Raw genomic sequence first — 27269 nt, forward strand, 5'->3', positions numbered from 1 at the left:
TAGTTGACTCGGTGGTAGACCACACAAGCCACGGGGTTAAAGATCAGCCCTACGATTCACCGGAAACTTGAGCTTTAGAGAAAACGGGATTTGTGGGAGGGACTGTTGTACGCTTGGTTATGGCTGAGGTGGCGGTACTCTAGTGGTGGCTGAGATGACGGTACTCTGGTGATGGCTGAGGTGGCGGTACTCTAGTGGTACAGCTGGTGATGGCTGAGGTGGCGGTACTCTGGTGATGGCTGAGATGGCGGTACTCTGGTGATGGCTGAGATGGCGGTACTCTAGTGGTACAGCTGGTGATGGCTGAGGTGGCGGTACTCTGGTGATGGCTGAGATGGCGGTACTCTGGTGATGGCTGAGATGGCGGTACTCTGGTGGTACAGCTGGTGATGGCTGAGGTGGCGGTACTCTGGTGGTACAGCTGGTGATGACTGAGATGGCGGTACTCTGGTGGTACAGCTGGTGATGGCTGAGATGGCGGTACTCTAGTGATGGCTGAGATGGCGGTACTCTGGTGATGGCTGAGATGGCGGTACTCTGGTGGTACAGCTGGTGATGGCTGAGATGGCGGTACTCTGGTGGTACAGGTGGTGATGGCTGAGATGGTGGGGATGGGGAGTGTGGGGTAAAGATGTAGTGCTCCGTTGTACATATTGGATAAGAATGCTGGACATCATGGCCTGTCCCTACTCCTCGTACCCACCTACCTTTCTTCGCCGTGCGTGAAGCGCTCTGGTACCTGCAGACACACCACACTCTCCCTGACGTCATGACGGAACCTTAATGTCGTCCAGAAACAGTTTTGAATTTTGTTGGTGGCACCATCCTAAGTCACGCCTCACCCCTGTGAATCTTGCTGGACTCAGCTTCAAATAAATGGATTCCTGCTTGATTAAACTTAAGTTCATGACCCTTGACTTAAGATTTTGTCAGGTAAAATTTCTGGTTCCTAGTCCACGGGCATTGATGAATGAAGAAAGTTGTGAAAGATTATTGTAAACAGCGTTGAATGTGTTGGGAATGTGAGGGATGTGGCATGAGTGGTAGCGCTCTGGTCGACCCCGCTCAGACCAGCATTCGGCTTCCTGTACATTATATCGATCTCAGAATCAAGCGGAAGACTTGATATTGTGTAAAACCTCACGACTGACCGACAAAAACATGCCCACCCAGCCATTCAAGGCCGCCTCTGGTGAAAGGAGAGAAAGAGAAAAAAGGAGTGAGGATGATATTGATCAGGGCTCCACAGGTGTTTGTAGACCTGGATCGTATAGGCAGAAAGACTTTAAGACCCACTTGTACAGTATAGGTAGAAAGTTATACCCTTGTGGGACCCCGTCACGTAGAACTTCTTTACCACCAAGTCATGCTTTGTCCTATCATTATCATATACCCAGATACCTTAGCTCCATGAGCCAACAATCACAGCTTCCCTTTTTAGATTTCAGGCTATCTACCACCTTAACATTAAAATAGTACTCCTTTTACGTCCTTCCTGACAAACTTCTCGACTTGCCTCTTGTCATGGCCTCGTGTTACCCTGTCAGTACATTTTCTGAAGAACTGTTGGCTCTTGACGTCATCTAACTGATTTAAGAAATTTGAGGGTTGTGCTCAGGTCGCCGCCCGTCTCTCCTCACTCCGACGTGATGGGCAGATTTGTTGCCGTCAGCCTGTCGGTGTTTTTAAGCTCACCCCTCTTGATTCAAGTCCCATTTTAACTGTCCTTTCCTGGACTCTCTTGATTAGAATATTTTGCTTCTTTAAGTGGTGACCTCACGTAAGAGACAAAGCCAATTTTAGTGTAAAATGCGGTGTGGTTGGGGTAAGGTTGTCATAGCCTAGTAGTAGTGTGGTCAGGGACCTGGTGTCAGAGCCTGGTCGTAGTGTGGTGTGGTCGAGGTGTGTTTTACATCTACATCCGAGCGCTTTGGGGGGAGGGGGGGTCCAGAGGTAGCGGCGAGGGACGGGCCGGCGGAGGGAGGGGGGGACTTGTCTCATCTGTTGTTGTCATTTCCGTCACAGTTTTCATATTTGGCTGTGGTCGTTGGCAACCTCAGCCACGTCAGAGAACAGCGATAAGAGTCATGCCCTTCCGCAGCAGTGTGTGTAGTGCCGCTGTGGACACGGGAAGCCTTGGGCAGCCAGCCCATCATTAACCTGCACTGTACTGCCTCAACCTGTACTGCTGCTGCATCGTATGAAGCAGCCGGTACCAGACAGGCAGGAGGGAAGGCTGCAGGCCCTACAGGTGGAAGATAGACAAATAGCGTTTTGTCTTCTAGTAGGCCTCCTTCAGGCAGGTGGTGGTGGGGACGATAGTGTGAGCGTGCTGGGCCGCCGCCGGCGGGAGGCTCAGGTCTGTGCCGGGTGGCTGTGAGAGGCCAACGCCCCAACTGCTGGTTGCCACAGTTGTTTGTGACTAGTGTTGAGTTAGTGAACCACACCTAACCCCCCCCCCCCCCCAGCTGTCTAGTGACAGGACTATACCAGCCAGCAATATAGAACCATGGCAGACTCGGCCGTAAGTGTTATCTGGTCATTCTTTGTGGGATAAGATAAGACTTGAGCGGTTGTGTCATGCCTCTCACCTGTGTTTGTGATTACTATTTGCATGTTACGGGGAGAGAGTTTTACTCTCGTTTTGTCCCGTACTTTAACACTGTTTATTAAGTTCATGGCTTTACTTTTGTATGTACACACACACACACACACACACACACACACACACACACAATTATCCCAGCCTGAGCCAAGTGTGTGTGTGTGTGTATTTCGGGACTTGAGGAAGTTTGGTACGAGATAAGAGGCTTGTCCTGCAAGATCAGTGTGATCCTTAATTGGGAAGTACATGTGTGAGTTCGGGGAGTGTGGGGCCTGAGGAGGGAAGCGTAGGAGAAGAGGATGTGGATGGAAGTGTGGTTGATAGCGACCAATAGCAGCGGTGGTGGAGGCGCTCTGCAGACGTCGTGGCGAGGGTGTGGCTGCAAGAAACATTTGGCCTGGTTAATCTCGATGGGCGTTTCAGTCCATAAGACTCCTCCACATACGTCCTCTCTCAAGTGAAGACGTGTAGGCAAATGTTTGAGTCATGGTCATGTACGTGGGTGATGGAGTTCAGCCAAGCTAATTTGTATGGTTTGGTGTTACTGACCGTGTCGTATGCAAAGGCCGCCCTTGTCGGAGACTCTTGGGTCGGAATTCTTGTAGCATCACTCGGGCCGCAATCTACCTAGGTGTTCATCCTCGTTGGTCGATAAATTACACCTGTCTTAAGCTGATAATAACAATTATATATATATATATATATATATATATATATATATATATATATATATATATATATATATATATATATATTAAGGAGATAGCTTCTATAATGGCATTCAATTGCCCTTGTTGTGTCAATATAAAGAAAATTATCAGAGCATTTGATCAGACGATAGCTAAGAGTACAAACCACTAGTCACCACCAAAACTGCCTTCAACCCAGACCATAGTATGCAGCACCAGGATGGTAATCCCACTTGAGGAGACACGTTGGTTTGCTGGAGGAGGTTCAGAGGAGGATAACAAAGATTAAGAGGGAAATACTGGAGGTAAGCTAGTGTGGAACAGGCCAATCCGCCGTGGAATTACCCACTTTTGGTTGAGGGACGTAATAACATTGCTCAAGGTTCTCAGTAGATGTAAAGAACCTAATATTTTGTTGTTTTTACAAAAACTGGTGTCAGAAAATTTAGCTAGAATCAAGTCACAAAAGGTGTGAAGGAATTTAAGAGTCCTAGAACCATGGGACGAATTAACATGGAACAGTTTGAAAACACATACAAGTTTGTATGATACTTAAGTTTGAGATTGTGTCACCAGAAGTTTAAGACTCCCTCCCCGTAATTATCATACAGACATATATAATGTCCTTGTGCTTCCTTGTCCTTATCTGTGATAGAGGCATCCGGTCACGGCTCTCCTATTGGTGTTGACGGCGCGGCGGCTCCCTCAAACAACACAGGACGGACCAGTACGTCACCCTCATTCGGCATCCGCCTGAGCTGGACCGCCTTTATTACCATCTACCAAACTAGAACTACAGGCAAGCAAGTCACCTTTGCGTTCAACGTTGTTGTGTCTCTCCTGGTGTTCTCTGGCTTCTCTTTGGATGTCCAAAGCTTCTTGTGGTTATTGAGGACGACAGGTTAAGCTGGAACGAACGCGTCAGCAACATCGTGATGTCTATGCCAATTAGTCTACGCATTGTTCGTCGACTGAGAACTTAAGTACTTCCACTTCTGAATACAGGGACTCCAACACTATCATTCTCCAAAATATATTTATACCTCCCCAGTCAGCTTCTTCTTAGACACCAGGGAAGGTATAAAGGAGTTTTCAAAATCATCGTCGGTCCCTCTGATACCACCTACAAGAGGCATTTGACTCTCTCCGTCCTCCTCAATCTCCAATCATCACTCGGACCTCATCCGACAGCTCTGGATAAAGCTTCTTAACCATCTTCGCCAGCCGTCCCAGGTTGCAGTTTGGCACTACAGTTACACGAGTGCCCATCAGAGCAGTTTGGCGCCACAGCTACAGCGGACCCCGTCGGAGCGTGGTATAGAGCGCCACTGAACATTCCCACACCAACCATTAAGAGAACCTTGTCAGTGAGAAGTAAACTACTTATTTACTTCCATGTTTCCGTTGATGTAAAAGACTTAACTGTATCATTTATATGGATACTGGAGATGCATAACAGATTTGGTTAAACGTTAGCGTAACGATTTCGATACTAGTTGAAATTTACTGATATGTAAATCAGTACCATCGTCACAAGTGCAGATGAATGTAGTCATGGGTGCAACATTCTAACCGTTTTCCCTTCCCCCTTATGTCGGTGTCCATTATCACTGAATAGTAAGGAAGAACGTCTTCCCACTGTTTAATGACGTTTCCGAGGCAGTAGGGAAAGTAGTGCAGCATTAGGCGGGGAATCCCTCTTGACATTAAACTCCAAATCGGTTTATAAGTTTCCCTCTATAATCAATGTTGCATGAAATAATTCTGCGCCAGGAAATTTACTGCTTGTTGACAACATTCTTAGTACAGGTTAACTCCATATAACGCGTTGGGACGAGCAGCTTGGTATAGAGTCTGCCAAGATTGGATATATGAAGCTCTTGATAGAGCCAGATTATCTGGCTCTATCTGGCCCAGGTATATGAACTAGTCTTATGTGTCTTTTCTGGAGGCCATTTCATACTTAGATCATTGTGTTCCACAAATTATGGTAACACTGAGAGAGGGTAATTTAGTTGGAGGTTGTGGGTGTACCTTAAAAGTTCTTCATCTCTTAAGATGTGTCAGTGCATACAAATGGTTAGGAAACTCTGGTTTAGGCTTCTGTACTCCACCTTGAAAGAAATCTGAGCAGGTCTTACTCTTCTGCTTCGATATTACTTTCTTGTCGTATTTGCTTCAGTAATTTATGTGAATGCATACTCATGCCTGCTGCCTCATGCAAGCACATTCTTCAGGCAGGATCATATCTAGGTGCCTCAGGATGATCATCTTTTCCTCCCCTCTTTATCTGTTAAGTTCTTTTTCTGATATGCCTTTGGAGATAACTGATTTCAATTTTCAATGTCCATTTGATAAATTGTCTGCTCCTGCAGTCTGTCTCGTCATTTTTTCCTTCATAGACATCATTAATTCCAGGATAGTTTCACCATCATCTTATCTAGGATACCATAATTTTTTTTTACCCTGCTTGCCCTTCATTTCATCCTCATGTTGTACTTTGTCTTTTACAAATCCCCTAAAGCTTTGTTTTTTAATTCTGTAATTAAACTGTCAACATAGGACAGACCATCTGCATTAAGAGCATGAATATATATATGCTAGAAACTGACTAAACCCTTTTAAGTTATTATTCCATTTATCATGACTGCATGGTTTTTTATGCTATATTAAGTACTTTTTCCATATCTGTTTAGTCTGTTGTGTATTGTAAATTATCTGTCCTGCAGTGCTGTAGCTACTTTTGCAATGATATATACCTTGAAAGTACTGTACTACTGTATGCTATATATGCATTATAAAAGCATTCTTTTAAATTGTTGAAACACTCTGTCTCTATTTACAGGGATGCTGCATTTTCAAAGCTTTAGTTTGAAAGTTATTAGAGCAGAGTTTGGTGTTTGTCAATTGAAGAGTAGTTTTCACCTCATTTGAGTACAGCTGCTTAACTTTCATATGAGATTAGGCTTCATAAGAATTCAGTAATTAAAGTTAAGCTTAGCTCAAGGGTACTTTTGAAATGATTGATTTATCTTAAGTTTCTTCATGATTTAGATTTAAGAAATTGCAGCACCTGTTTGATAAGATGTTATATTGACATTACAAAATGGAATATATGTTTGTAGGATATATTCATTGTAGAAGTCGTAATGTCATCTGAATCTGCAAAGTGCTGTGTACATACTCTCAGGGATACCACTGGCAGAGTGAGGCGGGGAGTAAAAAGTCCTCAGTGGATGATATGGTTCTGCTCACCAAGATTACTGAGGCTGCCATTACTGACAACTTGCGAAGGAGACTGATGGAAGATAGGTAATTCTAATGTTTGTCATGTTTAAGAAAAATGTGATATACTTCTCAGACCTTTCAAATTGGATTGTCACATAAGTTTGTCTGAATATATAGTCTTGCTGTTCCTTAAAATGCTAAAAAGAAGCTTTGCATGATGTTTCCCAAATTTAGGAGTAAATATGTGAATAGTTTTTTAAAGGAAGTTAAAGGAAATACACAACTGTTAATTATTTCATGATAATTCATGTGCCCTGTGTTTTATTCTGGATTTGCTTTATCTTAATACTGGTATATTTTCTATGATATTTCAAAACTTTTTAAGGGTGTTTTTATATTAATAGATATTCATGATCTATCTTGAAAAGATTAAGATAACTAACTATGATTTCCCAACAGAATCTATACCTACATTGGTCCTGTGCTTGTTGCCGTCAATCCGTTTAAGCAACTTCCATGCTTTGGGGAACGTGAAATTGAGCTTTACCAAGGTGCAGCTCAATATGAAGTCCCTCCACACATCTATTCAGTTGCTGATACCATGTATCGCAATATGTTGATAGACTCTGATTGTCAGTGTGTTATTATTAGGTCTGTATATGGGAATTTTTCTTTACTTTTAATCATATACAGCAGCACAACGAGTCTTATGTGTACTCCATATCCAGTTCATCTGTTTAAATTTCTTTTTTTTCTAATTATATGGATTATTATATGTCCTTAATCCCAATCCCTTTTCTTCATAAGTGATGGATGAGTAGGAATGGGGGCTAGACACTTGTATTATCAGTTGGTAAAAATGGGAATGGTGGAAAGAGCAGAAAGGTTATTATCCCTCACAAGTGCAGGCAGGGATGTCCAGTAGTGTATGGATGTAAACACGATGAAAAAACAGGAGAGATAGGTGTTGTTTGGTGGCAGAAACTTGGATATTTTGGTTTTAAGCAAAAAAAGGACAAAGGTATTGCAGTATTTAGGTTCAGGAATGCTTAGTGGGTTAGTGCATGGTCAGTAGGAGGACATGAGCAAAAGGAGGGATGGCAATTCCTAATAGGAATGGGCTGTAGGATTGTGTTAGAGGGTATAAGAAAAAGAGTTTGAGGTTGTTATGGGTTTGAATGAAAGTAGAGTGATGAATGAATGTACTTATAAATTTGTTAATGAGAGAAATGGAGAAGTTAGGAATGCATTTTAGTAGTTAAGTGAGTACTTTAGCAGTTTCAATGTAGAGCATACAGTCTTGGTACTAGAGGATCTGAATGGCTGAGTAGGTAATGTGGTAAAGGAGGGTATAATGGGGCAAAGGGGACATGGCATCTCGTTTTAAAGGGAAAAAGGGGGAAAATTCTTTGGTGATGTTAGCTAAAACAGGAATAATGGTTGGAAATACATGGTTTTGGAAGAGTTCCATTCATAGACTTGAGTGAATGAGGTTGGGGTTCAATGGGCATTACTGAGAGGATGTCAGCTTTATCTGGTATGGCTTCATATGCTTCTTTCTTTCTTTCTTTCTTTCCTAGTATTCGCCATTTCCCACATTTGCTACTCCTTTGAATTTTCTGTGTTGAAAAATCTTTAATTATATATCTATCTTACCTTTGATTTTACATTTTGCTTCTCTCTCTTTTAAAATTCTGTGCTTTACTTTGCCAGATAACTTTGCAGAATTGAGAATTGCAGAATCCCTTCTCTTTCAGATGCCCTTAGGGCCCTGTTCATTTTTGAGAAATGTAGATATTGACTTACCATTTATTTATGGCAGTCTGTGCCATATGATTATCCATTTATTTTCAAAAACCATGTGTGATTCCAGAAAGTAAGAAGCCTGAGGCAGTCTTTCAGTGAATTTCAGGGAGAGGTTGCTCAGTCCCACATCACTGCTTGGCCCAAACCTCATAATCCTGGACTGGCTGCTCTGTTTTCATTGAGCCTCATATCATCTATGATGGTTGAAGGGGTGAATCTTAATGGACGTGCCTCAGTTTTTTGGGGGAGGAGAGAATTTTTTTTTTTTTTTTTTTTTTTTTTTTTGTGTGTGTGTGTGTGTGTGTGTGTGTGTTTTGAAGGCCCCAGTCACAGACAGAAGTCCACATTAAGGCCAGACCTTAATTGAAATGTATAGAGAATTATGAAATGGAAAAAGAAAAGACAAGGGAAAGTACTTACAGATTTTTGAGAAATTGAAAAACCTTTCCTTTGAAATGTGCTAGGTCATAGTTATTGGGAAAGCCTTGAGAGGGTAGAGAGGTCCAGAGCTTCGACAAGTAGGGAAAGAGGCAGATATCAATACGGCCCACCCTTGAGTTGCTGATGACCACACAGTAAACATGTGATGCAGCAGTTTGCCAACTATTGCATGGTCTAGCTAGTGGTGGGGGCACACAAGCAACCAGCTCTCAGGAGCAAAAAGTAAAGTAATACCTATTGAAGAGGGAAAGTGAGCCAACATTGTAGGGTAGGGCAAGTGGATCATGTTTGGAAGTTAGCCTGGGACAGTTTATAAGGCAGATCGCTTTCAACTCGACTCTGTCAAGTACGGATGCAGAGCTAGAACCACCCCAAATGTGAGAGCAGTACTCCATACAAAGATGAATCAACCCCTTGTATAAATGGAGCAACTGTTCAGAAGTTTTGACATCTAAACAAGACGCCAAGTTTGTTAGAGGCAGACTTAGCTATTCCTGTAATGTAGAATTTTCAAGAAAGAGTGGATGTTACAGTAATGCCAGGTATGTTCATTGAGTCAAGAGGTGGAATTACAAAGCTGTTAAAGGAGAGACGAAAGTTAGGAGGAGTTTTCGATAGAGAGAGGGGTAGAAACTGGGTCTAGGAGACATTAAACATCAGATTTTGTGTACCCCACTGAGATATCCTGTCCAAGTCTGAGTTTATTGAGGAGGCTGTGTCAAGACAAGATGCAGATCAAGTGAGATAAGATGGAGCAGAATTGAAGGGTGTGGATGAATGCATTTTGAGTCATCATCTTTTGAGTGCTTTGGATTATTTGTGGAGGAGAGGAAATCATTGAAAAAAAGTTGAAAGATTGTAGAGGAGAGGACAGAAACTTGAGGGACACTGCTGTTGATGGTGGAAAGGGGAAAGGCTGATCCATAAACAACCACAGAGATAGATCAGCAAGAGAGAAAGCTAGATATGAAGGAGCAAAGGGAGAGAGCGAAGCTTAGAGATCAGACCCCAATGCCATACCCTGTCGAAAGCCATAGATATGTCAATGTCAACTACACATGACTCCTTAGAATCTTTCCGGGATGATGACCAGACATTAGTAAGGTAGGAGAGAATATCACCAGTGGATCTCACCTTAAGAGATCCACTGATGATATTCAGCAGATTAATGAAATACTCTTTCATATTTTCACAGGGCTCCTCCTATAGTACATAAAAGATTTTCATCCTCTAAAATCCATAAATTGTTTACAAATAAGTTCCTTGGATTACACTGTCAAATATATAATATATAGAGACTTTTAGCAATAACAGTGATCATATACTTAAAAAAGCTGGAGTTAGTGTTGCTATATTGATTTTTTTTTAAGAAATGAAAGTGCTTTTGTATAAAAACTTCATATTTGTTTCAGTGGTGAATCTGGGGCAGGTAAGACTGTTTCTGCCAAATTCATCATGAACTTCATTACAAGGATATCAGGAGGAGGACAGAAAGCTCAAGTAAAAGACATCATTCTTGAATCCAATCCTCTCCTAGAGTCCTTTGGAAATGCTAAGACAATAAGAAACAATAACTCTTCTCGTTTCGTAAGTACTGTTTTGAAATGCCAAGTGTAGGATGAAGTATAAACTACGTACAGTATTGCAGTTTCATTATCTTGCTTATCACTAGTTATACAGGAGTTGGCTAACTTGCTGATGTGTCTTGCAAGCAATGAGATCTCTTGGATATTTTGAGGGTTGAGGCCCTCTCACACCTCATCCAACTACCCTTCATTAAGAGAACTATGTTATAGGGAAAGGCTAGAGGCCTTAAGGTTGCACCAGAAATGGATGGAGGCAAGCAAGTATGAATATGTATGTGTATGTTGATATGGCTATGGCTATGTTTGAAGGAATAGTGGTTCCAACAATGTTGTATGGTTGCGAGGCGTGGGCTATGGATAGAGTTGTGCGCAGGAGGGTGGATGTGCTGGAAATGAGATGTTCGAGGACAATATGTGGTGTGAGGTGGTTTGATCGAGTAAGTAATGTAAGGGTAAAAGAGATGTGTGGAAATAAGAAGAGCGTGGTTGAGAGAGCAGAAGAGGGTGTTTTGAAATGGTTTGGTCACATGGAGAGAATGAGTGAGGAAAGATTGACCAAGAGGATATATGTGTCGGAGGTGGAGGGAACGAGGAGAAGTGGGAGACCAAATTGGAGGTGGAAAGATGGAGTGAAAAAGATTTTGTGTGATCGGGGCCTGAACATGCAGGAGGGTGAAAGGCGGGCAAGGAATAGAGTGAATTGGATCGATATGGTATACCGGGGTCGACGTGCTGTCAATGGATTGAATCAGGGCATGTGAAGCGTCTGGGGTAAACCATGGAAAGTTGTGTGGGGCCTGGATGTAGAAAGGGAGCTGTGGTTTCGGGCATTATTGCATGGCAGCTAGAGACTGAGTGTGAACGAATGTGGCCTTTGTTGTCTTTTCCTAGCGCTACCTCGCGCACATGAGGGGGGAGGGGGATGGTATTCCATGTGTGGTGAGGTGGCAATGGGAATGAATAAAGGCAGACAGTGTGAATTGTGTGCATGTGTATATATGTATATGTCTGTGTGTGTATATATATGTGTACTTTGAGATGTATGGGTATGTATATTTGCGTGTGGGGACGTGTATGTATATACATGTGTATGTGGGTGGGTTGGGCCATTTCTTTCGACTGTTTCCTTGCGCTACCTCGCAAACGCGGGAGACAGCGACAAAGCAAAATGAATAAATAATGTTGATATGTATATGTATGCATTTGTGTCATAAAAGGCAACTAAAAGGGGAGGGAGCAGTGGGCTAGAAATCCTCCCCTTCAGTTTTTACTTTTCCAAAAGAAGGAACAAAGAAGGGGGCCAAGTGTGGATTTTCCCTCTAAGGTTTAGTTCTCTGTTCTTGACGCTACTTCGTTAATGCAGGAAATGGCGAATACGTATAGAAATATATATATGTGTGTGTATGTGTCTCATTCCTAAATCATCATCAACAAAGCAGTAGCCTCACACCTTATTAACAGTGTCTGTTGTGCTGGTGTGGCTGGCTTCATGTTGATAGTTAATTGATAATCATATAGAAATTCTGCTAAACCATGGCTATTCTTATTGGCTCCTTACCTTTCTTCATTAGTGGGGAATGTCTTATAGTACTTCTTTTTGTTAACAAAGAGTTGGGATGTTAGCTTCGTCTTATATTTTATGAAGATTTTCATAGAATAAAAAGTACTTTGAGCTACCCTTCCCTGATAGTTAGTTCATAATCCTATAGAAGATCTGATACACCATGGTCATTGTTATTGGCTCCTTACCTTCTTTCTTCATTGGTCAGGAATGTCGTACAGTATTTCTGTATGTTAACGAGTTGAGATGTTAGCTTAGTGAGTATTGTATTTTACGAAGATTATCATACAATAAAGACAACTTAGAGCTACCCTTGCCAGGGACAGAATTGCAGGTATGTGCTTCTACAACAGTGTGAGATCATTTATTTCTGAGAGGAATTATTAGATGTTCTCAGATTTTAGTGTTGCCATACAATTATCTTTTTTTCTATAATTAATGTAGTACTTCACTGAACAAGATGAATGAGATGCTGTTTTCTTTTCATGAAATTGTTTGAATGTAATGTAGGTCTGTTCTCTGATACATTTTGCCTAATGGTGTTCATGAGTGATTTAGAATTTGTTTATCATTCCACAGGGCAAGTATGTAGAAATCCAGTTTTCAAGAGGTGGTGAACCTCTTGGTGGACGGGTTTCCAACTTTCTTTTGGAGAAGTCTCGAGTACATTCCCTAAATCATGGAGAAAGAAGCTTCCATATATTTTACCAGTTATGTGCAGGTGCCACTGGAGATATGAAAAATGCACTAGGTATTGCATCTCCAGATTACTTTTCATATTTAAGCCAAAGTGGAGTGTATAGAGTTGATGGCACTAACGATGCTCATGATTTCCAAGAGACACTTAGAGGTTAGTATTGAACAGTGCATGTAGTTTAGGTGCTTTAGACCTTATTGTGGGGTCTTTTTTAAGATGTTAAGGGATTAAAAGGACTAACAGAGAGAAGGGATTTACAGCATGGAACAAAAGATTTTGAAAGGAATGAATTGGATGAGAATATGATCATAAAAAATGGTAGAGGGTAAGAAGAGTAAAGAATAGTGATGTACAATATTACTAAATTAGGAGAAAGAATTTACAAAAAAATGGAGGTTATATGTGGAAGCACAAAGCTGTATGAGATAAACATATTGGCTTATTATGGAAAGAAAAGAGATCAAGCTTAAGTTGTAAATTAAACCTCATTCATACATTTCTTCAGGACTGACATTTAATTTGATATAGGAAAAATTAGGGTGTCAAATATTATAAACAGGTTACTGTAATTATGTAGAAACCTTATCTTTTTATTTGTCTGTCATGTACTGAAATATATACATGTTCTTACCCCAGTGTAAGTGATCAAAGTAGATTACTCTCCATGCACACATTACTCACAGTATTTTTCTACACATTATGATTAGCACCCACTCTATGTGTTTACTACCATCCTCTACCCATTAAATTTGTATCTGGTCTTTCCTTGTACTTATTACCATTAACCTGACAATATTTAGTTTAGTTAGCCTTATAGCATGACAATACTCCACCAGTGTGCCGTCATTTGTTCAGAACATGAAGTGAAGGGTCAACACTAGAGATATTAGCATCCCTGTGCTCATCTGACCATGGTATCCACAGTCTGAAAGAAACTCACAGTTAAGTTGTTATGGATAGACATATCTTGTTGGCTGTAATTTTTCTCTACCTTCCTGCAGAATGTTGTGTCGAGGTGTAGTCTTGTCAGTCCTCTCATTACTCACTGTCTTATCTTTACATGTGCTTCTTACAGTATTTATTTCAACATAGTAAAGTTATCATTCATATCTTACAGGCTCGAATATTCAGTGCATTTCTTAACCTTTTCTGGTAAACTTTGCTGTACCTTCTTTGACTTTTACCTTGCAATATATCTCTTGAAACTCTGGCAGATATCGTACCATACACTTCTAAATTATATCTTGTGCCTAGTGTACTTTCTTGCTGCATCCTGAGATATTTACTAAAACTGTAACTTATCAGCCAATTGCAGCTGCTGACCAGGGACACTGTGTGAATAGGAGCAGAAGGTTGAAAGTGTCTTTTATGATGTATGTAAGCATAGGCAATTTGAAGTAAATGGAAATAAAAGTAATGGTGTTTGAAAGAAAATAGAGTGAAAGTATAGATTTTGCAAACCTATAGTGTGAAAGAAGAGAGTACACTAAACTGTCTTTTAGATATGGGGAGAAAGACTGGAAGAGGTGAGAGAATTCAAGTATTTAGAAGCTGTCTTAGTAAGTTCAGTAATATGAAAGGAGAGAGAAGTACAGCGTAGTCACTGATGATGATGAAGGGAAGAGGCATATGGTGGTAAAGAAATGATTAAGGGGCAGCCCAGCCTTCCATGATCCATGTTTAGAATAAGGCTCTCATGCATCAGGTTTTATTTGCATGACAAATTTTATAACATGCTTATGATGGGGATAATATATGTCTGGCAGCATGGTACAGTTTTAAAAGTCAGATAACACCATTTTGCACATCAGTTACCCTATGATGTTGTGAGTGTTGGGATGCATCTTTTGCTTGCTGTCATTCTCTTTAGTGATACTTTTGCTTTTTCTGGTCTGTGTGATGTTTTTGCTCTACCAGTAATTAACCATGGGTCCTAAGAAGTTGTCCCAGGAAGAAAAGACCCATTTTCCTGTTTGGAAGCAAAAAAATGTCTACAAGTGAGATTTCAAGACATACTGCCTGTGCCATGTTCACCATCCAGAAACTTTTTTTTTTTATATTTCTTTCTTCTTACATCATTCCTCCCCAAAAATCTGTATCTGATTGACCCAGAAAGACCAGTAAAGCAACTGACAATATGACAGGGAATGGTTTTTCAGCATTTCATGCATCTTCAGATTTTCATTTGTTCTTGGGAATTCTCTTCCAAATGTCCCAACCATCTTGGTTGTAACTAATGATACATGAATTGTGATCACGTACGCAAGAAAAAAATTGGTATATGTCAAAAACACTGTCTGAAGTGATACAAAAAGCATTTGATTTGATTACCTTTGTTGAGCTAGGATTGTTAGTTTATCTGTGCTGTACATGTTCCTCTGTCTCTCCCAACTATCCTGCTGTTACTGTTATGGTACACTTTTCTATGCTTCTTATTTATTGAGCACATTATACCACATATGTGTTATCGGTATTTTGTATCATAATTTTCATATGATGCAACATCGTTTTTTTTTGGTTTGTGTTTGTCCTTTGTTCAATATATTTTTTCAGTGAGTATTACCAGAGCTTTCTTTTTCACTATAGTTTTAATGAGTGTAAAATCTCTTTTTTAGCAATGAGTGTGATGGGTATAGATGAGAACACACAAATGGATATTCTTCGAATAGTTGCAGCAATTCTTCACATGAGTAACATCCCGTTCACAGAACAGAATAATGCGTCCTTCATCACTGATCCAAATTGTGAGTAGTGCTTTCATATTTTTTGTGTAATATAGTGGCATTGAATTGATTGTTATTTTTCAATTTGAAACCTTTTGTGAATTTTTTATGTAAGTTAAAAGATTGATATCCATAGATATCAGAAGAGATTGAGCTAAGAGTGGTAGAAAGTGAGAGTAAATGAAACGAGGGGAATGGATGAGGAGTGAAAGGTATGTAGATCAGTAATGCTTATGTGTACAGATGAAGTGTGTGGCAGAAGGTGGGATGTAGGCATATGAGGAAGGTTATTGAGTGGTGGGATTAAGTAACTTGCTAGTGAAAGAGGAAAGAGAGATGAATGGGTCATTTTTTTTTTTTTTTTTTTTTATACTTTGTCGCTGTCTCCCGCGTTTGCGAGGTAGCGCAAGGAAACAGACGAAAGAAATGGCCCAACCCCCCCCCCCCCCCATACACATGTATATACATACATCCACACACGCAAATATACATACCTACACAGCTTTCCATGGTTTACCCCAGACGCTTCACATGCCTTGATTCAATCCACTGACAGCACGTCAACCCCGGTATACCACATCGCTCCAATTCACTCTATTCCTTGCCCTCCTTTCACCCTCCTGCATGTTCAGGCCCCGATCACACAAAATCTTTTTCACTCCATCTTTCCACCTCCAATTTGGTCTCCCTCTTCTCCTTGCTCCCTCCACCTCCGACACATATATCCTCTTGGTCAATCTTTCCTCACTCATCCTCTCCATGTGCCCAAACCACTTCAAAACACCCTCTTCTGCTCTCTCAACCACGCTCTTTTTATTTCCACACATCTCTCTTACCCTTACGTTACTCACTCGATCAAACCACCTCACACCACACATTGTCCTCAAACATCTCATTTCCAGCACATCCATCCTCCTGCGCACAACTCTATCCATAGCCCACGCCTCGCAACCATACAACATTGTTGGAACCACTATTCCTTCAAACATACCCATTTTTGCTTTCCGAGATAATGTTCTCGACTTCCACACATTCTTCAAGGCCCCCAGAATTTTCGCCCCCTCCCCCACCCTATGATCCACTTCCGCTTCCATGGTTCCATCCGCTGCCAGATCCACTCCCAGATATCTAAAACACTTCACTTCCTCCAGTTTTTCTCCATTCAAACTCACCTCCCAATTGACTTGACCCTCAACCCTACTGTACCTAATAACCTTGCTCTTATTCACATTTACTCTTAACTTTCTTCTTCCACACACTTTACCAAACTCAGTCACCAGCTTCTGCAGTTTCTCACATGAATCAGCCACCAGCGCTGTATCATCAGCGAACAACAACTGACTCACTTCCCAAGCTCTCTCATCCCCAACAGACTTCATACTTGCCCCTCTTTCCAAAACTCTTGCATTTACCTCCCTAACAACCCCATCCATAAACAAATTAAACAACCATGGAGACATCACACACCCCTGCCGCAAACCTACATTCACTGAGAACCAATCACTTTCCTCTCTTCCTACACGTACACATGCCTTACATCCTCGATAAAAACTTTTCACTGCTTCTAACAACTTTCCTCCCACACCATATATTCTTAGTACCTTCCACAGAGCATCTCTATCAACTCTATCATATGCCTTCTCCAGATCCATAAATGCTACATACAAATCCATTTGCTTTTCTAAGTATTTCTCACATACATTCTTCAAAGCAAACACCTGATCCACACATCCTCTACCACTTCTGAAACCACACTGCTCTTCCCCAATCTGATGCTCTGTACATGCCTTCACCCTCTCAATCAATACCCTCCCATATAATTTACCAGGAATACTCAACAAACTTATACCTCTGTAATTTGAGCACTCATTCTTATCCCCTTTGCCTTTGTACAATGGCACTATGCACGCATTCCGCCAATCCTCAGGCACCTCACCATGAGTCATACATACATTAAATAACCTTACCAACCAGTCAACAATACAGTCACCCCCTTTTTTAATAAATTCCACTGCAATACCATCCAAACCTGCTGCCTTGCCGGCTTTCATCTTCCGCAAAGCTTTCACTACCTCTTCTCTGTTTACCAAATCATTTTCCCTAACCCTCTCACTTTGCACACCACCTCGACCAAAACACCCTATATCTGCCACTCTATCATCAAACACATTCAACAAACCTTCAAAATACTCACTCCATCTCCTTCTCACATCACCACTACTTGTTATCACCTCCCCATTTGCGCCCTTCACTGCAGTTCCCATTTGCTCCCTTGTCTTACGCACTTTATTTACCTCCTTCCAGAACATCTTTTTATTCTCCCTAAAATTTAATGATACTCTCTCACCCCAACTCTCATATCTGTAGGTAATTTTCTAGTTATGACCAAGATTAAGGTGCAGGTTAGAATGTGACTCAACAATGGATAGATGAGTGACAGATAGTTGAATGAATGGCCAACACGTGGCAGTGATGAGCAGTGATCCTCAAGTGTCTGCCATACTACACAGGTGAGTTAAGACCCATATCAGTAATCTTTGTGTTTACATCTCGTGCTGGTGCATCAGTTGAACATATGTTCACTGTTAGCTTACTGGTAGTGCATGTGCAGCATAGGCCTTCAGACTTGGAATGTTTACCTTGTCCTGCAGACAAACTGTGTAAACATTAGGTCATTCATTCTTCGTCTGGGGTTCTGAGAAACTAAGGCCATATAGCAACTCTCTCTCTCTCTCTCTCTCTCTCTCTCTCTCTCTCTCTCTCTCTCTCTCTCTCTCTCTCTCTCTCTCTCTCATTTGAAGCATTAAGCAGTTTTCTCAAAATTTGGTTGTATCACATGAATTCCTAAAGCTCCATGATGTATAGTTTGATTTTTATATTTTTCATTATGATTATTTGAAATTGTATAATTAGATGTAACAATTATTCATTTTGCCTTCAGATTTTTTTTATTCTCTCTTGATTTGCTTGTTTCTTATTACACCTTGTATAAAAGTTCATTTTAGACCTAGGAAGCACAATATCAAAAACTATTTCGTATTAGTAAAAGTGAGGCATTAGCTATAACTTACAATAAATGAAGAGTAGCAGCAGGAAAGAGCCACTTTTTATGTTGATTTTTTCTTGATTCTTTGCAGAGCCAACTGCAGATTGGAACTGTGTCACTTGCAGATATTATTATTCTGTAAATCTATCTATCTATCTATCTATCTACCTATCTATCTATCTATCTATATATTTATATTATGTCTGTTCCCTCCTGGAGCTCCCTGAAGGGGATTGCTAGAGAATAGGCTCGTCATAACTAATGAACTCCAGTGCCAATTCTTAGCCTTTAGTGCCTCATCAGTGCCAATTCTTAGCCTTTAGTGCCTCACACTTAACATGCCATTGACTGAAGGCAACTCAAGCTTATTGTTTGCAGAGGCTTCTACCTAATGTTCTTACTAACTGCGACTACTTAATGCTCCTATCTATTGCTTCTGTTCAGTAAATGTTTCAAGTAAATCCATTTTTATGGTCAACCCCAAAGAATGAGGTGATTAAGGCCACTTAAGAGTTGGCAATATACCATGAGTGTCCATATTTAGAAAACAAATATTTCATGTGAAGTATTTTTTGTTGTTAATGAACTTCTCCTGCAAATGAATGTACATTGAAACAATGTCACCTTCACCAAGACTTTATCATCATCATTAGATAGCAAAGAGTACAGCAAGGACTTTCTTTCCCTCTAGGAACTCCCACACTGGGGTGACGTTTTCAGAGGCTCTTACCTAATGTCTTCTCTGACTACTTCTACCCAATGATCCAAGCTACTATTTCTGCCTGATGTTCCTACCTATTTCTTCTACTTAATGTTTGTACCTGTCTATTGTTCTGACCATTTAGCCTAAAGACAGTGCATAGCACTCACTAGAGGAAAATCTAGAATAGAATGAGTTGTGTGAGTTGTGTTAATGTGTTATCACAAACAAAAGCTGCAGTTTCACCTCTCCCCTTCAGTAGACTGCTTAGGTAATTGATTTGCAGAGGATTTATGAGGATGCTAGTTTCTTCATATTTACAGAATAGTTTGAAGTATTTACTTTTAAACCAGTTCTGGCCTGTATGTTGTGACATCAATGCAAAAGTTAGCCCAACCAAATGCAAAGTGATGAACATGGGTCATAGTGTTAGATATTGGTATGATCTTGAAAGAAACAGCTGCATAAAAAGGATTTCAGGGACAACATAGAAACCAGCCTATCACTAGAACTTCACTGTGGGAGAATTCTATATGAGATAAATTAAATGATGAATAATTTTAAAGTTGTTCTGAACATGAAGCAGAAAATGTTAACTTTGGACATCATTTAGTAGAAATAAAGTAGAATATGCACTTTAGGTATGTTTATCTCGCATAAAGAAACATGTGGATCTGATGAACATGATTCACTGGTGGGCAACATAGATGGTGCCTGAAATAAGGTAAGCTGAGTTACAGTGTGGGATAAGTGGCTGCAAATTTGCCTACACTGAAAGAGAAAAGAGAGAGGAGAAACTTGATTAAAACTTTAAGAACTCAATGAAATATAGTGCCAAGAGTGGACAGTTTATTGAAAATAACAAGAAAGTTTAATGAGAGATCATAGCTGGAAACTCATGGGAGAATCTGTGAAGATGGTTAGTGATGAGACTATGAATGTAGGCATTGTAAAAAAATAAAAGAAGAGGTTTGATAATATATTATATTTTAGAGTTGGCCCTATGAGCACAGATAGGCAAATAAAGCTGGTATGACATGATGGAGCCAGCAATAATTAGAGAAGGGCACTTTATATATGAGATTGACCTTTGTCTGTGGCAAATCTAAGATAACCAAAAGATTTGATAATATTCATGCTTTTTATTATTGATTCAGCTTCAGACATCCTGCTTAGTTTAACCAGCATAAGACAGTTAAAGAAATTTTTGAAGCATGACCAGTGAAGCCATTAGCTGCCAAAGCATATGGAAGAGGCTTCCAAATTTAAGCTCTGAATGGCTTAGCAACTCATTCTTTTTAATACAGGTATTGCAGTCTTGGACCATAGACATTAAACTTGTAAACTACCCAAATATGAATAATCCATGCTGTTTTGTGCATGATTAATCTCAAGAGTGTCATGTAGATGATTGTTAGCTTAATGTGAAAGGTAAACCTTTAAATTTTGCAGATTATATTTGATCAAAACTTTAAATGATTGCCTTGCCTCACAACAGATAATGCTTTCTGTGATGGTCTCTTAAGTTGGTTATCAGTTGTATGAGATGGCAAACTTGAGACTTATTGTTGCTCAAGTTTGCTGATGCTGCTGATTTTTTTTTTATATCACTAGAATGTGAAATTTGTATGTCATTCAGCTTTAACAGTGATGTTGTGGGAACACTTAACTGGCTTGCATATGTTTTCTTGTGTTATCACCAGAGAAGATGTACCTGCCTCAAGCAGGAAGCACAGTCACTTATGTTGGTAGTGTAACATCCATATGATGGTTTTGTGATTTCTAGGTTGGTGGCCGTGTATCCACAAGAGAAGTCAGGTGTAGAGACTAGAGGTTAAATGATGTGTGTGTAAGAATGAAATCCATAAATACTTGCAGGAGCTGTAAAATTTTTTGTTTCTCCAGAGGGTGTGAGGACACTAGGAAATGGAAAGAACAGCCAGTATGATATTGTATAGGGAAGAAATTAGAACAGCATCATTATAAGTGGTGGTAGTACACAGCTATACTTATGTAAGCAACCAGTGCAGACTGGTCCTTTACTAACAGTTACATATTATACATATCCCTTCAGTTTATTTAAATTTTAATTACCTGAGAAATAAGCTGAGAAAATTCATTGAATATCTAATGCTTTTGGTGTTTTCATACTGATTTTGTGAATAATTGTATTTAGTTTCATTTTTGAAATGAGTCCAATATAAAGTTAAAATGGTATTTAGTTTCATTTTTTAAATGAGTCCAATATAAGGTTAAAAATGTTATTTCCGGTTATTTTCATGATATTGTTGTAGATAGATAAATAAAGTCATATGTTTTATCATTTAGTGTATACTATGAAATTTTCATTAAAGCCCATCTATTTCTGCTATTTAACTGCAATGTTATGGTCTCTCCCTGCATCTAGATTTGGAGTTCCCAGCTTACCTCCTTGGCATTGATCCAGGGCGATTGGGACAGAAACTTGTTAGCCGCGTATTTGACAGTAAATGGGGTGGGAAATCAGAGAGAGTGGATGTTATACTTAATACAGAGCAGGCACAGTTTACAAGAGATGCCTGGACCAAAGGATTATATTCAAGATTATTTGACTATATTGTAGAGGTAAGAAGCCGTGGAAAAATTTTTCTCCATGAAATATTTATCCACAATCTGATTTTTGCTCAAAGACTTTGGTGGCTTAGTGAGCCAGCACTTGAGTTGTAGTCATGTTACACTACTCTGACCCAGGTAGCTGTCTTTTCTTTTTGCCTCACCCACACATGAACTGCTGGCATTCTGTCCTCAAACATGCAATCTCTCCTTTTTATGCATAACACTTGACAACACTCAACTCACACAGCTCATTCTTTGTAACTCTAGATATTCATGCAGTGAGCACCATGCACTATCCCTGCCTTTTGGCAGAATGGTAGAAGTAGATAGAAGTAGTAGGTAGGAACATGCATGTAGGAGCATTAGGTAGAAACATTAAGTAGAAGCATTAGGTAGGAGGATTAGGTAGAAGTAGTCAGTAGGAACATTTGACAGAAGCCTTTGCAAGCACTGCATCAGAGTTGCCCTCTTCCATTTTAGGGTATGAAAATTTTTTGATCTGGAACATAACCTCATTTATAGTGGGTTTCTGTTGCTTGTACAATGAAGGATTGTTTACTGACACGACAGGTCTTCTGGGATTGTAACTCCATCATGAAGTCAGAGCAGGTTTATTGTAATAGTACACAATGTTTTTTCTAAATGGATGCTTCAAACTTTATAGTCATTTATACTTAATGTAGCAGTCATGGGGAGTGGTGTGCCTTAGAAAGATAAGAGCTGCCTCATCACTTACATAAGAGTAGGTTATAAAGTAAGGGTAATGATTTAAAAAGGGATAAATGATATAAGGAAAAAAGAATTAGTGCTCTTTGTCGAATTAGAGAATTTGTGGTAGATTTCTTGGTGAGTCATGTAAATTTGGCTAAAAGAGTGACATTATATACCCTTTTGCCATAGAGTGATGTAATTTAGTTGATTTAGAAGATGGAATAAGAGAAATTGTGCTATTTCTTGTTGCAATTTTATCATAAATTTCTCCTTATCTTTGATTTGATGTTATTATTACTCAATGATTTCATTTTCAGACTGTAAACAAAGCCATGGACACAGATGCCAACTTGATAAACATTGGCATTCTTGATATCTATGGCTTCGAGATATTTGGCAAGAATGGTTTTGAGCAATTCTGCATCAACTATGTTAATGAGAAACTTCAACAAATTTTTATTGAGCTTACTTTGAAAAGTGAGCAAGAAGAATATCAAGCTGAGGTAAGCTGAGAAAAGTTATACTTAATGAGAAATTGAAGGATGGTGAACCAAGTTAATACAGAATGGAATAATCTGTATGTCACAGAGAGGAGTGGTAAGAGAGTATTTGGTATCTAGTACAGTACCAGTAAAAGAATGAATGGGTCAGAATGTTGAAGAAAATTGGGAATTGATTATATTAGATATTGGTGAAGGAATTGATGAATAGATTGCTGTAAAAAGTGTTAAAAAAATTAGTCAGATATCAGTTTCCTACAAGAAAATTAATATAATTTTTTAAGTTATGGTAAAAGAATGCCTTAAGACCATCAGTTTGATGGGAGGAATAATTAGAATATGTGAATAAGAGATAAGGAAAGGGATTAAGCATGTTGAGTGTTGATCATGATATAGATGAAGTACAAGAGGTAATTTGCATGTTATGCAGTTGTTGGAATTAGGAGGATAGATAGAAAGAAGAATGAAGTTGTAAGAAGGGTATGTGGTGTAAAGGGATTATTTGACAGGTGTATGGATGAAAGTCTTTTTGGATGGTATAGTCATGTAGAGTGTACGCTAGATGGTAGGTTGGTCAAGAAGATATAAAGAGGTGCAGTAGAAAGTATGTGGAGGAGAGGCAGACTACAGAGGAGGTAGATAAATGGAATAAGAGAATTTATTTCTGAAGAAAATGTAATGTGGTGCACTCAATCTCTCCTGGTATTTCTTTACACAAATCTCCTTTCCAAGCTTGCTTACTCTTACCACTACATTTTCCCTGACATCCTTTCCTCTTTTTTGAAAACCTTTACAAATCTCTACTTTTCCCTCCATAAGATAGTGATCAGACATCCCACTGGCTGCCCCTTTCAGCACATTTACATCCAAAAGTTTCTCTTTTATGTGCCTATCAATTAATATGTAATTTAATGAGGCCCGTTGAACATATTTCCTACTTACATATGTTCTTAATTTATTTTTTTATTTTGCTTTGTTGCTGTCTCCCGTGTTAGCGAGGTAGCACAAGGAAACAGACGAAAGAATGGCCCAACCCACCCACATACACATGTATATACATACACGTCCACACACGCAAAAATACATACCTATACATCTCAACGTATACATTTATATACACACACAGATATATACATATGTACACATGTACATAATTCATACTGTCTGCCTTTATTCATTCCCATCGCCACCCCGCCACACATGAAATAACAACCCCCTACCCCTCATGCACGTGAGGTAGCACTAGGAAAAGACAACAAATGCCACATTCATTCACACTCAGTCTCTAGCTGTCATGTAATAATGCACTGAAACCACAGCTCCCTTTCCACATCCAAGCCCCACAGAACTTTCCATGGTTTACCCCAGACACTTCACATCCCCTGGTTCAATCCATTGACAGCAAGTCGACCCCGGTATACCACATCGTTCCAATTCACTCTATTCCTTGCACGCCTTTCACCCTCCTGCATGTTCAGGCCCTGATCACTCAAAATCATTTTCACTCCATCTTTCCACCTCCAATTTGGTCTCCCACTTCTCCTCGTTCCCTCCACCTCTGACACATATATCCTCTTGGTCAATCTTTCCTCACTCATTCTCTCCATGTGATCAAACCATTTCAAAACACCCTCTTCTGCTCTCTCAACCACACTCCTTTTATTACCACACGTCTCTCTTACCCTATTACTACTTACTCGATCAAACCACCTCACACTACATATTGTCCTCAAACATCTCATTTCCAGCACATCCATCCTCCTCCGCACAACTCTATCCATAGCCCACACCTCACATCCATATAACATTGTTGGAACCACTATTCCGTCAAACGTACCCATTTTTGCTTTCCAAGATAATGTTCTCGACTTCCACACATTCTTCAACGCTCTCAGAATTTTCGCCCCCTCCCCCACCGTATGATTCACTTCCGCTTCCATGGTTCCATCCACTGCCAAATCCACTCCCAGATATCTAGAACACTTCTTCCTCCAGTTTTTCTCCATTCAGACGTACCTCCCTGTTGACTTGTCCCTCAACCCTACTGTACCTAATAACCTTGCTCTTATTCACATTTACTCTCAGCTTTCTTCTTTCACACTCTTTACCAAACTCAGTCACCAGCTTCTGCAGTTTCTCACACGAATCAGCCACCAGCGCTGTATCATCAGCGAACAACAACTGACTCACTTCCCAAGCTATCTTATCCACAACAGACTGCATACTTGCCCCTCTTTCCAGTACTCTTGCATTCACCTCCCTAACAACCCCATCCATAAACAAATGAAACAACCCTGGAGACATCACACACCCCTGCCGCAAACCTACATTCACTGAGAACCAATCACTTTCCTCTCTTCTTACACATACACATGCCTTACATCCTCGATAAAAACTTTTCACTGCTTCTAACAACTTAGCTCCCACACCATATATTCTTAATACCTTCCACAGAGCATCTCTATCAACTCTATCATATGCCTTCTACAGATCCATAAATGCTACATACAAATCCATTTGCTTTTCTAAGTATTTCTCACATACATTCTTCAAAGCAAACACCTGATCCACACATCCTCTACCACTTCTGAAACCACATTGCTCTTCCCCAATCTGATGCTCTGTACCTGCCTTCACCCTCTCAGTCAATACCCTCCCATATGATTTACCAGGAATACTTAACAAACTTATACCTCTGTAATTTGAGCACTCACTTTTATCCCCTTTGCCTTTGTACAATGGCACTATGCAAGCATTTCTTCAATCCTCAGGCACCTCACCATGAGTCATGCATGCATTTAATAACCTTACCAACCAGTCAACAATACAGTCACCCCCATTTTTAATAGATTCCACTGCAATACCATCCAAACCCGCTGCCTTGCCAGCTTTCATCTTCTGCAATGCTTTTACTACTTCATCTCTGTTTACTAAATCATTTTCCTTAACCCTCTCACTTTGCACACCACCTCGACCAAAACACTCTATATCTGCCACTCTATCATCAAACACATTCAACAAACCTTCAAAATACTCACTCCATCTCCTTCTCACATCACCACTACTTGTTATCACCTCCCATTAGCCCCCTTCACTGAAGTTCCCATTTGTTCCTGTGTCTTATGCACTTTATTTACCTCCTTCCAAAACATCTTTTTATTCTCCCTAAAATTTAATGATACTCTCTCACCCCAACTCTCATTTGCCCTCTTTTTCACCTCTTGCACCTTTCTCTTCACCTCCTGCCTCTTTCTTTTATACATCTGCCACTCATTTACATTATTTCCTTGCAAAAATTGTCCAAATGCCTCTCTCTTCTCTTTCACTAATAATCTTACTTCTTCATCCCACCACTTACTACCCTTTCTAATCAGCCCACCTCCCACACTTCTCATGCCACAAGCATCTTTTGCGCAAGCCATCACTGTTTCCCTAAATTCATCCCATTCCTCCCCCACTCCCCTTATGTCCTTTGTTCTCACCTTATTCCATTCTGTACTCAGTCTCTCCTGGTACTTCCTCACACAAGTCTCCTTTCCAAGCTCACTTACTCTCACCACTCTTTTCACCCCAACATTCTCACTTCTTTTATGAAAACCTCTACAAATCTTCACTTTTGCCTCCACAAGATAATGATAAAACATCCCTACAGCTGCACCTCTCAGCACATTAACATCCAAAAGTTTCTTTCGCTCGCCTATCAATTAACACATAATCCAATAACGCTCTCTGGCCTTCTCCTACTTACATACGTATACTTATGTATATCTCTCTTTTTAAACCAGGTATTCCCAATCACCAGTCCTTTTTCAGCACATAAATCTACAAGCTCTTCACCATTTCCATTTACAACACTGAACACCCCATGTACACCAATTATTCCCTCAACTGCCACATTACTCACCTTTGCATTCAAATCACCTATGACTATAACCCAGTCTCATGCATCAAAACTACTAACACACTCACTCAGCTGCTCCCAAAACACTTGCCTCTCATGATCTTTCTTCTCATGCCCAGGTGCATATGCCCCAATAATCACCCATCTCTCTCCATCCACTTTCAGTTTTACCCATATCAATCTAGAGTTTACTTTCTTACACTCGGTCACATACTCTCACCACTCTTGTTTCAGGAGTAGTGCTACTCCTTCCCTTGCTCTTGTCCTCTCACTAACCCCTGACTTACTCCCAAGATATTGTGTATATCTTTTTTTAAACCAGGTATTCCCAATCACCAGTCTTTTTTCAGCTCACAAATCCACAAGCTCTTCACCATTTCCTTTTACAACACTTAATACCTCATGTGCACCAGTTATACCCTCAACTGCCACATTACTCACCTTTGCATTCAAATCACCCATCATTGATACCCAGTCTCG

General features: G+C 40.1%; 1 protein-coding gene across 8 annotated transcripts in view; it reads left to right on the plus strand.

The window, feature by feature from the left end:
* The window catches only part of LOC139748286 (unconventional myosin-Ie-like), a 146799-nt gene that overhangs the window by 51741 nt on the left and 67789 nt on the right, over positions 1–27269 (plus strand). For 7 of the 8 annotated variants that reach the window (XM_071661263.1, XM_071661267.1, XM_071661261.1 and 4 more), the window contains 7 exons: positions 6485–6606; positions 6982–7173; positions 10182–10356; positions 12496–12766; positions 15229–15357; positions 21490–21686; positions 22706–22891. In XM_071661263.1, coding sequence (XP_071517364.1) covers positions 6485–6606; positions 6982–7173; positions 10182–10356; positions 12496–12766; positions 15229–15357; positions 21490–21686; positions 22706–22891 — 1272 coding nt within the window. Of the gene's footprint in view, positions 1–2105; positions 2525–6484; positions 6607–6981; positions 7174–10181; positions 10357–12495; positions 12767–15228; positions 15358–21489; positions 21687–22705; positions 22892–27269 lie in introns of those variants that run through there. The other variant, XM_071661266.1, reaches the window with a different exon arrangement.

This window comes from Panulirus ornatus, chromosome 73 (genome assembly GCF_036320965.1).
Source record: "Panulirus ornatus isolate Po-2019 chromosome 73, ASM3632096v1, whole genome shotgun sequence".
Lineage (NCBI taxonomy): Eukaryota > Metazoa > Arthropoda > Malacostraca > Decapoda > Palinuridae > Panulirus > Panulirus ornatus.